Source organism: Ornithodoros turicata, chromosome 7 (genome assembly GCF_037126465.1).
Source record: "Ornithodoros turicata isolate Travis chromosome 7, ASM3712646v1, whole genome shotgun sequence".
Lineage (NCBI taxonomy): Eukaryota > Metazoa > Arthropoda > Arachnida > Ixodida > Argasidae > Ornithodoros > Ornithodoros turicata.
In genome coordinates this window covers 7,475,936-7,490,306 of record NC_088207.1, presented here as the reverse complement: position 1 = coordinate 7,490,306, position 14,371 = coordinate 7,475,936, and the positions used below count along the sequence as shown (strand labels likewise).

At 42.9% G+C, this 14,371-nt stretch overlaps 2 protein-coding genes across 2 annotated transcripts in view; one reads left to right on the top strand and one right to left on the bottom strand.

Moving 5' to 3' along the window:
• Window positions 1–14,371, top strand: part of LOC135400181 (pre-rRNA-processing protein TSR1 homolog) — an 83,395-nt gene that overhangs the window by 23,950 nt on the left and 45,074 nt on the right. Inside the window, exons 7-8 of the mRNA XM_064631919.1 lie at window positions 12,375–12,445; window positions 14,000–14,156. Coding sequence (XP_064487989.1) covers window positions 12,375–12,445; window positions 14,000–14,156 — 228 coding nt within the window. The remainder of the gene's footprint in view (window positions 1–12,374; window positions 12,446–13,999; window positions 14,157–14,371) is intronic.
• On the bottom strand, window positions 3,197–5,307 carry LOC135400182 (nicotinamidase-like). Its single transcript, XM_064631920.1, has one exon. The coding sequence runs from the start codon at window positions 4,963–4,965 to the stop codon at window positions 3,934–3,936; it is 1,032 nt and encodes a 343-aa protein (XP_064487990.1). The 5' UTR covers window positions 4,966–5,307; the 3' UTR covers window positions 3,197–3,933.

Here is a 14,371-nt window from a genome sequence, read left to right as displayed (position 1 = left end):
AGTTCTAACTCATACAGAGAAGTTGCAAAGTGAAACAGTAAACCATACGCCGCACCCTGCTACCCGCCATTCTCTCCCCGATGGGACTTCCCATAGTAATGCACCTCAGGTCACAGGGTTTGTGTGGTGTCGCACTGTAAGACTCACATTTTTTAAGTGCATTAAGCATTAAAAACCCTCAGTGCTGGCTAAGACACTTAAAACGATGACAATAAAAGATGCAATACAAGCACTGAACTTTAACCCAGGTGAAGCCTTTTTAATCAACCTCAATTTATACATTAAAGGAGTACAGAGGGCCATCCAAAAAAATTTCAGAATAATACGTCTGACGAAAGTGTGTGTGTCATTTCACCAGATAGCACGAAAGGTTTTGGTGCGTGCAATTTGTTTCCCAGAAAAAAACTCACATAAACATGGCTCGGCGCCTTCACCCTTAACTAGCCACTCCGGGTATAATGAGGAGGAGAAAGTATTACACCACATCACCGATGACGTTACAAGGAGAGGTTGTTCTGGTTCGCCGGTCAGTGGGGGTCAGCGCCCTGTCCCTTTGCTGCCGTAAACCAGTTTTGCCAGTTCTCCCGGATAATTGGGGATAGAAGGAGCGGCCGAATTATGACTAAACCAGGAGCGGTGCTTTTTCGGAACCCCGAACAGCCGAGTAGCAGACGACGGCTGAGTAACAGACGACATTTCTCTGGACCAATCAGCGAGCGTGTTGCCTGGAGCGTCAGCGCGAGGTTCCAGGCAGATCACAGGCTGGTACTGCTCTTCACCGCCGTTGCGCCGCTTTTTGCGGCGTACTTTAAATTCAGTTTCTATTACTTTGTGGTGTGAACTACTTCTCATGGTGCATCTTACTGGCCTACTTAACAGTTTTGTAAGAAGAAAACAGGGTGTTAAAAATGACTTCTGTGCTACTTTAAAGGGGTTGAGGCACATAGCTGTGGTTCATGACATCATGGACGCATTGTACTGCACGCCAAAAAGTCGAAGAAAAAGAATTATACTTTTATGTGTCTTACTTAGCGAAATACAAGCCCTCGAACACAGTCCCAAGCAAAGCGCAGACGTCAGAGAGCCCAGGGTTGCGTCCATTCCCATTGGCAACTGTCAGCACGTGACTTCTCGTGCACTGCCTCAGTGGCAGTGGGGTGTGTTGTGATGTGAGAGTTGCATGAGTTTCGGTATTCACTGTGTCCATTTTCTCCGCTTCTATTACTCTCTACGCTGTGAAACTTTCAATGCAGTTTCACATTGGTGCAAAGACCCATCTTTTATGTTTATCTGGGATAATGTTGGATGACGTGTCTCAACCCATTTAATGCATGTATTGTTAACAATGGTAGAAGAAGAACGATGGTAGAAGTGCAAGGGTGCAGGCGAGCTGGTACACTGTAAAACGACGATAAAACCGGAGACACGGAACAGAAAAAAGACAACACGACACGTTCTTGTCGTGTTGTCTTTTTTCTGTTCTGTGTCTCCGGTTTTATCGTCATTTTGTTAACAGATGCCTCAGATGTCGCGCCCTCCAGTCCCCAAAACTTGCTTATTCCAGAAACTCTTTTATGCTATCTCAGAATTCCACCAAAAGTTTTGCTGGCAGTCTGACACACACTTTCGTAGCCTCAGTTATCATCTCGGCTTTTCTGTATAGCAATCTTCCCTTTCCTTTTCATCGAAATATCACTTCTGCATTGTTGAAGATTTGGGCGCTCTTACATATTGCAAAATGCTCCTGCGACTTGGAAGATTTATTAGAAACGGTAGCATGTTCTCGCAGTCCCTTATTGAAAGAACGCCAAGTCTGAACATATACAGGGTGTCCCCGAAAACGTGTCATTGAATTTTAATTAAAAAACTACGCCACCTAGAATCACACGGTGAACGGTATTTGTTCTTATTAGGTTTTTGCCACCTCTTGATGTGAATGTCATGTATGGTAAGTTTAATTATGTAAATATATGCGAACTGAACTCGGAAATTTGCCAAGTAAAGGTCTCTTTTTTACCCTGCCAATATGAAGAGCGTGCTGAATTCACTCAAATTCACGATAATTGACAGCGATATTCATGAGCTATCCCATCGGAAAAAATAGCCGAATATCATGCTTTTCGGAGCACCGGACCACAGCGCGCGATTACTTTTTGAGCGCAATCGCTCTCAGTCCGACGAAAGGAGGTTCCAAAGCTAGCCCACAGAGTGATAGTAGAAAAAGTAACAGCTCCTAAAATTGGGAGAGGGAAAGTATTATCCCAGTGAAAGTAATAAATAAATAAATATTATACTGGGTGTTCCATTAAAATCCCCTGGCTGAAACAGCTGGTGCTATCGAATAACTTCCTTCAAGTAAACTGCCTAAAGACATCACCCAAGAACTGAGCAGGGAGCAGCACATTTGCGTATGCTCATTAAGTGAGACTCCCAACTTATAAATTTTACTTTATCTCAGGCCAGAGGTGTGAAAATTATTTTTGTGTTGTAATACATTACATTACTCATTACGAGAGGATAGAGAGATAGCAAGCGAGCTGGTGGTACAGATCCATAACTTAGAAACCCGGGGACAAAAAGAATGACAACTGGGTTGTCGTTTTTTTGTCCCCCACTCTCGGGGGTTTTTAAGTTATGGATTACTCATTACTTTTTGTGGATAGTAATGCATTATTAATTCCATTACTTTCATCAAGTAATGTCATTGCTCCGACATTACGCTCCCCCAGAAGCCTCTAATAAAGCCCTGCATCATAGCTATCAGCCACCAGGGATCATTACCCCAATTGGTGCATTTAAATGTTTGCAGACACGCATAAAGTATATCACAGGGGCAGTTCCTCAGTACAAGTAATGACATGACATTACTCCTTACCTGTTCCCAAAATGTAATGCAATGCTGTCCAGCTCTGTATCTCACCTACCAAACGGCAGCACAGATTTTAGGATCCACCAGTGATGAAAGTTAGAGGCCACAAACACAAGCCCGTTTTGTGAAATATCGGGGCCATAGGGCAGGAAGGTTTTACAGCATATTTCTATGTTGGGCTTCTTGAAGAGCCTTAATGTTCATGTCCTAATGAGTCCCAACATGGCTGTCCAGTGTTGTTATAGCAACGTTTGCACCATGTCCACGAGCAATGGCTCTTTTGTGGTGCGGAGTGATGCCAAGATAATGTAACACATTCACACTTCGTGTTGTCGTCTGGCGCTATTTTGTCAGGCGAAATTTGAGATTTATTGAGATCAGAGAATGATCACCATCCTCATACATCAATTGCCAACAGATAGAGAAAAGTCTCTTAAAATCACAGGTCGTGGACAACTTGACTTGCACCAGTGTTGTCACATAACGCGGCCACCTTCACCAAAAAAGGCACTTTGATTGCAGAAAATGTAACACGAAAGCATGTATATAGATCTGCGTGCTCAGCGCAACATTTTATGTATGCTAAGCGCTACGAAGTAATAAACAGTTGAGGAATTAAAAAGACGGTGTTGCAATGCTCCTTGCACTCTTTTCTCCAAAAATAACGCTAAGGTATTGAGCATTTTTTGTGCAAAAATCAAATCCGCCTCAGCTGTTGAGGCTTGTTACGCGAACAATACGTGTCGAAATCTCTTTTTGTGCACACCTAGCTTAGTGGAACAACTATTGCGACATATACCCCTGCAACACGGGCAGTTTTCAATGGCCATTGCATTCAATGGTCGTTGAACATGCGCGTGGCGCCACCAAGCGTGTAATGTGTCAACTTTGCAAAAAGTGTCGAATCCAATGCTCCCTGATGACACACTAGATGGCGCCATGTGCGTGTTCAATGACGATCGGTTTCAACAATAATTGAAGAGTGCACGCGTGGCAAAGGTAATAGTTGCTACCACACGCGTAAGCAACATATAACATAATGGACCCATATTTGCGCAAACAAATCACGCTGCTAAGCAGCTGGCAAGCTTCAGACCCGCGGCAAATGGTCTCGTCGTTGCATCCACCATACCCGGGACCTTGTCGCTCGTCGTGATCACCGCATGTTGGTCGAGCAGTCTCGACTTTGTGTCGCGGATGCCCTCCGGTGCCACGCCACAACTCGCGTCCTCCACGAGCACCGTTCGGTATCCCAGCTCGAGCGCGTGAAATGCGGTCGACCCGACGCACACGTCGGTAGCCAGGCCGCACACGTAGACGTCGGTCACACCCGCGGCGCGCAGGTCAGCGTCCAGAGTCGTGGACGCCAGCTTGCTGTTGTCCCAGAACGCCGAGTAGCTGTCCAGCTCGGAGTTGACTCCCTTGAAAATCTTGTGGCTTCCAGTTTTTACGACGAGGTCGCCGTGCAGTTCGGCCCCCCAGGTACCCTGGACGCAGTGACGTGGCCAGAGGACCTGTTCGTAGTACCCAGATTCCAGAGTGGGTGCCACGTACCGAATGACGTCCATAACTTTGGCCTCCTCTGCTCTTACTTTGCTGCTCTGGTGCACGGCACGCTTCATTCTGTTGTCGTGAAAAGATACGTGATCCTCCGGGTGCCAGTCGTACGTGTACACGACCATTGTCCACGGCAACTTTTCCGTAAGGTCGTTGATTACCGGAACAATTTTTTCTGGTTCTTCCTGAGCGGGATAATTTTTCAGTGCGAGCGTTCCCGAAATGAAGTCATTCTGGACATCCACCACCAAAATGGCACTTTTTGGGTACAAAACTGGTGCAACCCATTTGGTCCACATATTCTCAAACTCCGTAAAATTAATTTTCCCGTCGTGATCGAGATCAAATTGTTTGAAAAGATGCGTTTTAGCGCTCACCCCGGCGATCGTCTTCGTTTCATCGTAGTCTGTGAAGAGGCGAGCAAGAAAACGAGAGAATTCTTCCTCCTCCAAAACGGGCTCGCCGGGCTTCTTGTTCTGTTGGAAGCATTCCTCGACATTTCTGTTGAATTCGTCCCTCTGAGACATGACCACTGACATCGTACGTCTGCACTGCAACGAGCGTAAATATTCCACCAGCGCGTTTCGCGTGCGAGAGGACTGCGCTTTATACGAACCGCGATCGAAGTTCTGTTGCGCGTGGAGTAGAGGTTGTGTATATTTGATAAGGTGCGTAACACGTGATATATGAGACTGCAAGCCTTGTGACCGGCTGCTGTTTTGTCTCGCGACGTAGAATGCTGCTACAGGGCTCGCCACCTTTCCGCGCCATCGTAATCATGCTTTCGGCGTCTTCTATCGACCCGGGCGTTGCAAAAATATCCGTAGGACCGCGCAGGCATCGTCTGCTGCGTTGACGCAGCAACCCATTCAGTACATAACCCGTTCTCTTGACTCCCGTAACCGTAACCCAACACCGCAATGACGTCAAGGCGGGGACCTTTTTTTTTTTTTTTTTTTTTTTTCCCCGCTGATTCCTTTGGTTCCCAGGAGCCAACTATGATCTTGACCGCAACAGTGCCGATACTGCGAGTAAATAGCACGAGATGGCGGCGCGGCGCGATCACTTTTCTTTTTTTTTTCAACCACAGCTGCAACGGCTGCCCCGCTGCAGAAAATGTTCACTTTTCAGTGAATTTGTGGATGAATTTTCTTCTGGTTGAAGAATAATACAATTCACATTTGCTTTTGGGTCGACGTGTTATGCGTCATTACGTTTGTGGATTGTGCAGGAAGGCGATGATAGCGATAATCATATGACACGATGAACTATCCTTGGAGCCAGTACGTGTGAAATACAAATGGATGTGACTCAACCTGACCTTTATTCTGTTGCTGCAGCAAAAAATAAGCGTACACGTCATGCGCACCTGCTGCGGGTGTACCATGCATGCGCGTGAGTCGTCTGACCGCCGGTATGCATTTCGTGTCGAAGTTTGTGGTTCTTTCGACGTTCCGTTTGTCACTACTGCACATCTATAGCTTTCTCAAGATTGTTTTGAAGGAAAATATTCAACTGTGTTTTCTTGTTTTGTCTCCGTTTGTGTAAGTTTCTTTTTTTCTGAAGTTCTTTATAAAGCACATCTACGTGCTACTTCTCTTTTTCACTATTTTTTTTTTCGTTTGGAGGGAATATTTTTCAAATATGTGTATTTATAATCCAATACTCCTCAATATAATCCGATACTGGAAATCTTCCAGTATCTTCATCCCTGGACTGTGACAATCTCGTCATAAAATTCCTAAAAGTGACTACAGTGCCATCAAATAAAATTTTGGCAATAATCCAGCAATCTGTGGATTGTACAGAATGGGAAAGAAACAAGTTGGAAAATGTCATAGTTGAGATGACTCCTACAATCCCAGAATTCATCAAAATGCATAGGTCAGAGCCCTTGACTTGTGTTTGCTATATAAAATATTGCAACACACTGTGTGTGGCCATATCCTGGGCCACAAAAGTAACATCATATTTTGTGAGCAACAAGACTTGAGGGGAACTCTTTCACGTGGATTTTGGGCTTGCTATATTTTATTGAATTTTGCATTTTATAACCGTCTGAAACGATGCCATCTGAAGCTCAGCGGTGACCTTAAAGAATATGCGAAAAATAAATAAAATCAATTTATACGTACATGTATCCATTGTGTGTATTCCACAATCTTTGCTGCACGTTTTACAATTCTTGGATACCCTTCTGCAAGACGTTATTTGCGTGAATGATTTTAATCACAAGTCACATCCTGCAACAGTTGTCCTGGTTTTTCCGATATGATCTGGTTTGGTAGATAGGTCCTGATATGGATTGAGTGTTATCCCCCACACCCTTCTAGTCCTACCTTTACATGAGACACCTGTAATGTATTTGTTATTTAATTTTGTAGGATATGGCTATTGGGGCCAGTAACTGTGACTATACATGCTCTCCAATGCCATTGGTTGTCATGTCCTCCTCAGGCACTTGTGACAGTGCGCATCTTATTAGTAAATTTGCAGCATTAGATATGACAGATGAAACAGCATAACAGTGGGGTAAGGCTGTTCACAGACTGGATGGTGAATACGTGCAAAAATGTACCTCCTTGGGTGAGGTGCCAGTGAAGGAAAATGAAGATTGAATCAGTTTCATTGTGTGCATGGCCGGACAGCGCAAACATATTTGGAGGTGAGCCATGCGAGATATGGCAAGTCAATAATGGCCCTTTTTGATTCTGGCAACCCTGCACAACTGATATCAGGTTTGAAGGAAAGTCACCAGGACAGAGGCAGATCAGGAAACTGCCTACTTGCAGGAATACAGACCCTTATTTGCTTTTTGACATTTGGACATCCTTTGTGTTGCTTCAAGAAGGTTGCCAGAGTGCTATATCGGCAGTGTGCACAAAAGGGGCATTGTGGCATCACTGCATGTCACCCCCGTCGTGGATCCTTTTTCATACCAGATGGTGTACGACACCACAGTTGCCAACCATACCAAGCACAATATCACACCACGGGAAGCGAAAAATTTGCACGCCTTCCCATGTCGCTGTAGAGAAAGAGACCGCAGTGCCCTAGTGATGCGAATGGTAGCATATGGCCACTTCTGGTGATTAATGCTTGCAGCTTAACTTTTCACTGTGCACGGAGATGTGAACTTATTGAGCTTCATTCAGTTTCAGTTTATTTTTATGACAAACAGAAAGAACGAGAACGTACCGGGTCTGCAGGGCAAGCCCGTGGTGCAGTCCCTAATTCAAACATGATGCAACAAACTAATATTACCATGCTAGGAACAGTCATGAGTAACAGCACACTCTACACGCACTACAACATCAACAACAACTTTACCAATTACTACCTACCGTTCGGCAATTACAAGATCAAAAAGTAAGCGTGCCAACACAAAAGAACTGTTTGACATCCTGCTTAAATTTACTAACTGACGTCGCCTCTCCGATAATTAAAGGGAGCGAATTCCAAACTTTAGCGCAATAATATGCAAAAGCAGCGAGTCCAAAATTAATTTCAGAGCGAGATTGTCATTTCGAGGTGAAAATACGGAAGAATGGCTATGCAGAGTAACTATGGATGGGTCACAGAGCCCATTCATAAATCTATACACGAGAGTTTAAAGTTTTACGTTTAGAAGGTTGAAAATATCGCTCACTGACATAAAAGCAAATGTTACAGAAGTTTGTTAATGTAGCGACAACACAACTCTTAATGCTCTCCTTCGGGCAACATGCAACGTGTTCCAAGTGTATTACATATGTGAGTCTGTATACCTCTAAAGCATAATTGATGTGCATCTGGATTAGTGCGTGATATATCAAGAAAAGCATCATACGAACAGGTAGGACACGATTAGCTTTGGCTAGTGCAAACAGACCAGGAGCGATCTTATTGTAGACATTTAGAATATGTGGCTTCCAACTAAAGTTTCCACGTATAGTAACGCCCAAAAACTTTGTAGGTGCTCCCCTGTGTATCTCATTTGCTCCAAGGTGAAGTTTACAGTAAATAGTTTCAATAATTTGCTGGTAAGGGTGAAATATAATAAAGTTACTTACTAATAGTAGGGTCTAGTCCATTTGCGGATAGGCATGACTAGTATCTTGCAAGAACAACGTTTGCTTTAGAAAAGTGCGACTCCATTTCTCTCGCTTCTACAAAAATGTTGGTATCATCGGCATATAGGATACAGATAGACTGTAAATACTCAGGCAAATCATTAATATATGCCAAGGAAGGATACAGACCCAGAATTGATCCTTGTAGTACCTCGGTTACCACGGCAACATTTGTGACCTTGCATCTCCCACGTGTACATATTGGTATCTGTCGGTTAGATAGCTTTTTAGTGGAGACCATGCAATGCCTCTTATGCTTATCTTTGCTTTAGAAATAGGTGACTCCATTTCTCTCGCTTCTACAAAAATGTTGGTATCATCGGCATATAGGATACAGATAGACTGTAAATACTCAGGCAAATCATTAATATATGCCAAGGAAGGATACAGACCCAGAATTGATCCTTGTAGTACCTCGGTTACCACGGCAACATTTGTGACCTTGCATCTCCCACGTGTACATATTGGTATCTGTCGGTTAGATAGCTTTTTAGTGGAGACCATGCAATGCCTCTTATGCTTATCTTTGCTTTAGAAATAGGTGACTCCATTTCTCTCGCTTCTACAAAAATGTTGGTATCATCGGCATATAGGATACAGATAGACTGTAAATACTCAGGCAAATCATTAATATATGCCAAGGAAGGATACAGACCCAGAATTGATCCTTGTAGTACCTCGGTTACCACGGCAACATTTGTGACCTTGCATCTCCCACGTGTACATATTGGTATCTGTCGGTTAGATAGCTTTTTAGTGGAGACCATGCAATGCCTCTTATGCTTATCTTTGCTTTAGAAATAGGTGACTCCATTTCTCTCGCTTCTACAAAAATGTTGGTATCATCGGCATATAGGATACAGATAGACTGTAAATACTCAGGCAAATCATTAATATATGCCAAGGAAGGATACAGACCCAGAATTGATCCTTGTAGTACCTCGGTTACCACGGCAACATTTGTGACCTTGCATCTCCCACGTGTACATATTGGTATCTGTCGGTTAGATAGCTTTTTAGTGGAGACCATGCAATGCCTCTTATGCTTATCTTTGCTTTAGAAATAGGTGACTCCATTTCTCTCGCTTCTACAAAAATGTTAGTATCATCGGCATATAGGATACAGATAGACTGTAAATGCTCAGGCAAATCATTATTATATGCCAAGGAAGGATACAGACCCAGAACTGATCCTTGTAGTACCTCGGTTACCACGGCAACATTTGTGACCTTGCATCTCCCACGTGTACATATTGGTATCTGTCGGTTAGATAGCCTTTTAGTGGAGACCACGCAATGCCTCTTATCCCGTACCTCGACAGTTGGCCTATTAATACACTAATCCGGTAAATTGAATGCTTTTCTCAAGTCGATAAAAATTCCCATATGAAAAAGCTTTCAATCAATATTGTGTGGTATTTCTTGGGTCGCATTCACAAGAGCAAGTTCTGTCGACGTGCCCTTACTAAACCCCATCTGTAATCGCGTCAATAATCTTTGGTATTGGAAAAAAATGTCGTAAATGTTTCAATAATGAGGTTTCCACGACTTTGCTAAAAACTGGAAGTATTGCAATGGGCCTAGAATTTTCAGTCTTTAACCCATTACCTTTCTTAAACACAGGAGCAACCTTTGCTATCTTTAGTTCAGACGGATACACTCCTGTTTCGAACATCTCATTGACAAGAACAGTTACATGTGGTGACAGATAACCTGCGAAGCACTTAATAAATTCTGACGATATTTTATCAAAACCAGTGGACCGTGTAATCTTAAGGCTCCTTATTACTTGTTCAGACTCACAAGCATCGGTTAATGTTAGGAAAACTGTGTCCGACGCGTTGGGAGAAAGAGGCAGAACGAAACTCTGTAATGGGGAGCTGTGAGGTAAGGGATTATGAGAAGGAAGGTCACAAAAGTATCTGTTGGACATTGTCGCATCATGAATCTCTTTAGAGTGTTTGTCATGTACCTATAATATGGTGTTGCGCTTTTTTTGCCAGTTAGTTGCAAGATTTATCACATCCCAAATCTTCTTGCCATCACTGGAGAACTCAGTAGTATGTTTTTGAAAGTAGGCCAGCATTTCTGAGCACGACCTTGCACGTGTTTTTAGTTTAGAGTTGGAAGGATTTAAACGACTCTTCTGGTATAGATCATTTTTATGTTTAATACTTTTTAGGAGAGCTTTAGTTATCCACGGCTGCTTAATCGTAGATCTCTTGCTCAATTGTCCGTTCATTGTATGACGAGCTAAAATGTCAGTTAGAGTCGTTAAAAAGTCGTTAAAAGTTGAATTTATCTGGAAGTGACAAAAAACTGTCGAGATTGTATTGCTGGCATCTAAGATGTCTTTCGACAGCATGATAATCAATTTTGAAAAAAAGTCTTTGAAGATATCTGCGAACTTCGCTCATCAGTTAAAAATACGAGGTCGTGGTCAGTAATACCACATGGAAGCATTCCCGAAGTTATACAATCCTGATTTAGATTTATAATAATATGATCTAAGAGTGTTCCACTTCCACAATAATCAGTAACCCTTGTTGCTTCGGTGATAAGTTGAGAAAAGCCACAAGAACACAATACCTGGTTGTATGTTGACAAGGAATCACTTTTCAACAAATCAGTATTAATGTCGCCCATAATCACAATGTTCAGCCTGGCCATCTTGAGTCCATGAAAAATTTTCTCTGATTTGTTAAGAAATGAAGACACACAATATTGAGGTGATCTCTAAACTACACCCATTATTAAGGGATTATTGGGAAAAGGTAGAAGTTGACATTGGGCATTTTGAAACTTCAACAAAAATGCTTTTGCGATGTTGTGTATTGTTGCATGGTGTATGATTCAGCCAGGTGCGACGGCGCCGCTTTGGCGCGAGAAGATCATGTATCGCGGGGAAGCGCGTCTTCTCTGGTTTCGGGGATCACGCGATGCGTTCACTCTGATGCGCCAGCCGGGCATATCCCTTCTTACGGAACAGATGTAGTCCAGAAAGCAATAAAGTTCGAATTCATCGTGATCAACGGAGTCTCAATCTTCCCAAACTCAACATGCGACATGTGGCTTGGAGTGATAACTCTGGCTTAACAATGTGTGACAAATCCTCTCTGATAAATAATGCCACTCCTCCATGTTCACCATTTACACTGTGTGCAAACTCAGCATTATATTCACTCAAGCCAACAAAGCCTTCTTTAACAGGATGTATCCATGTTCCACATAATGCAGCGTTGTGTTATGTAATTGTCACAAAATGGGTGCACCCATTTTGTGTTTTCAACAAATGTGTTTTCAACAAATCACGGAAGAGAACGATGTCATTCGGGATGACGGTTGGCTAGGATTGTGCTACACAGTGAAGTTCTGTTCTGAGAGTGTGAAACTGAATACTTATACATAATTATGTGTGCGTGCGACCTAGGTCCTGAAGCCCAACCTTTCATTGTCCCACAAGTTTAACGTATGCGTTGCTTCTCTGTGATCTGTCACAAGCCCCTGTGTGAAGGCCAACTGCGAGTTTATTTAAAATCCGAGCCAACTAAAATTGTTTTGATGTGCCAGCGTGACGTTTGGAGTGCACAGACTATAAAAAAAACAATCTTCAGCATCAGGACTATGCACAGAGACAAGAGTTTCGTTGGTGAAAATTTTTTCTTCTTGCAAAGTTTACAAAGCTCCTTTCTTCTTTTTGTTAATATACCGCATTTTGTAGCATAGTATTAACATTTGCTTATTCTTTTTTTTGTCAACGAGACAGTGTGAGATCAGAATTGCAAACATTTCCAGATGTGCATATGTGTACTCATTTAGATAAACTTCCCTCTTAGGGTCTGGATGATATTCCAGTCAAGCAGCGTTCTGATGCGAAAAAACAGTTGATGAAAGCTCTTCAGTCAAGGTGAGGTCAAGCTCCTCCTTTCTCTAATACTGGCATTAAAATTAACTTTGTCCTACGTACATCATTTATTTTGTCTGCCAAAGTGGGTTAAAGAAGAAGAAAAGAAAGTTCACAATCCTATCGAGATTTGTGGCCACCCAGTGGTGTCTGTTGGGCTTGGTCTCACATTATGCAGTTCATGAGATTACAAATGGACTTGCTTCATACTAGAAGTAGCAGATGCAGTAGTGGAACCTTTTGTTTGAGGTGGGCTGAAAGAAAAACTACTCTGTCCAAATCTTCAGTTGTTTCTTTGTACCATAGCACAAATTTGCAGAGGAAGAAGTGTGGAAGAAGAAATATAGCTAAATTCAGAGGTATCAAAATGAAAAAACCTAGAAAGGATGAGTAATCTTGGAACACTATTAATAAAACCGAGCTGAAGGATGAAAGAGCGGCTTATTACAGACGACGGCCTAGACAAAAAGGTTGTAATAGAACCGCACTTGCTACTGCAGTGCAGTATGACAAAAGCCCCTAGCTTTTCTACGAATTGGGATTTACAAATTGGCGGGCAAGAGAAACAAGAGAAAAAAAAAAGTGTGGCATTCTCCCAATATCACGTACTGACTCATCCGATGTGCTTTCCCAGCCTTTCGTAAGTTTTCAGTGCAGAAAGAAAACCCGATTCAAACTTTGTCACCCTCTCTCTGGGCGTTGCTGTCATTAAATTTCCTTTTGTTGTCTCACATTCAGTCATTTAAGTGCTGGGATTATCAGTGTTGTCAGGCATTGCAGTTGCAACTGACCAGGTTTAGCCCACAAAAATGTTGCAGATTGATTGGAATCCTTACAGAATTCAGTAAGATATTGAATATTCTGCAAAAAAATGGACGATTCTGAAGGAAACAGCAGGTTCCGTGAGGCATGGCCATTTCCAGGAAATTTCACAAATTCGCTAAAAGCTGGGTGCTCAAAGTATGATACGTTAAAAAGTGGAAGATCCAGCAATCCAGTGAACACAGATCATGACATGAGCCTCAGGCTGTGTGTTGCCTATTATTTGAACAGGGTCTGGAGTTTATACTGGCCCAGTCTCTGCTCAACTTATCAGTGGGTCCCGAGCTGAGACTCTTGCTTCAACTGGATAGTTTAGACATTTATGGCATTTGGTTACCGTAATACATTCGCCTGATAATGCGCATCGCAGATAACGTGCCTCAACTGCCTCACAATCTATTTAAAACATTGTTTTTGGCTTAAACAGTAGCAATACAATGTATTCATATTCCTATTCTATCGTACCTACGTGTGAATTGCAGTGCTCTTTATGAACGTTAGACTTGTGAATTCCCTCGCTTTATGAACAGTTTGGAAAGAAATCAGTTGTATTCTTCTAGTCATTGAAGACCTCGATTTATGAGTTCCCTCATTTTGTGAACGATTTTCCGAGAAGCGTTCGTTGTTTGCAGATCGAGGTTTGACTGTATACATGCAGAATGTGACACCATGCACTTGCACTCATTGTAGAGCCAGCTTGTTCTGCTGAACTGGATAAAATATAATTTTCTGCAGGTTTCCCGATGACAAGGTCTACACGGTGGACAAGCAGGAAGACGGCATTATATTGCTTCGACACATCGCGGACCAGAAGAAGCGAGAAGTTTTCTACAGAGATGCTCGGCCGCACCTTCTAGCAGAAGACATTCAGTTCCATCCGAATGGGAACGAGGTGATATAGATTGTTCCACTCTCAGCAAACACTGCATCTCTGTACTAATCTTAAGGCCAACATTCACGGAGCAAATTTTTTTGTGACAAAGTTCATGCCGTGGACTGCCGTGTGTGTTTCGCCGCCAGTTTGTTCGCTGGCACCAGCTCCATGCGATGAAAAACCAGCGGATGGTGTCGAAGAGCCTTGCTCCAATGTCACTGTTGCTAGAGTAC

Coding starts and splice junctions, on each gene's coding strand:
- LOC135400182 (XM_064631920.1), bottom strand. CDS start 4,965: ATGTCAGTGGTCATGTCTCAGAGGGACGAATTCAACAGAAATGTCGAG.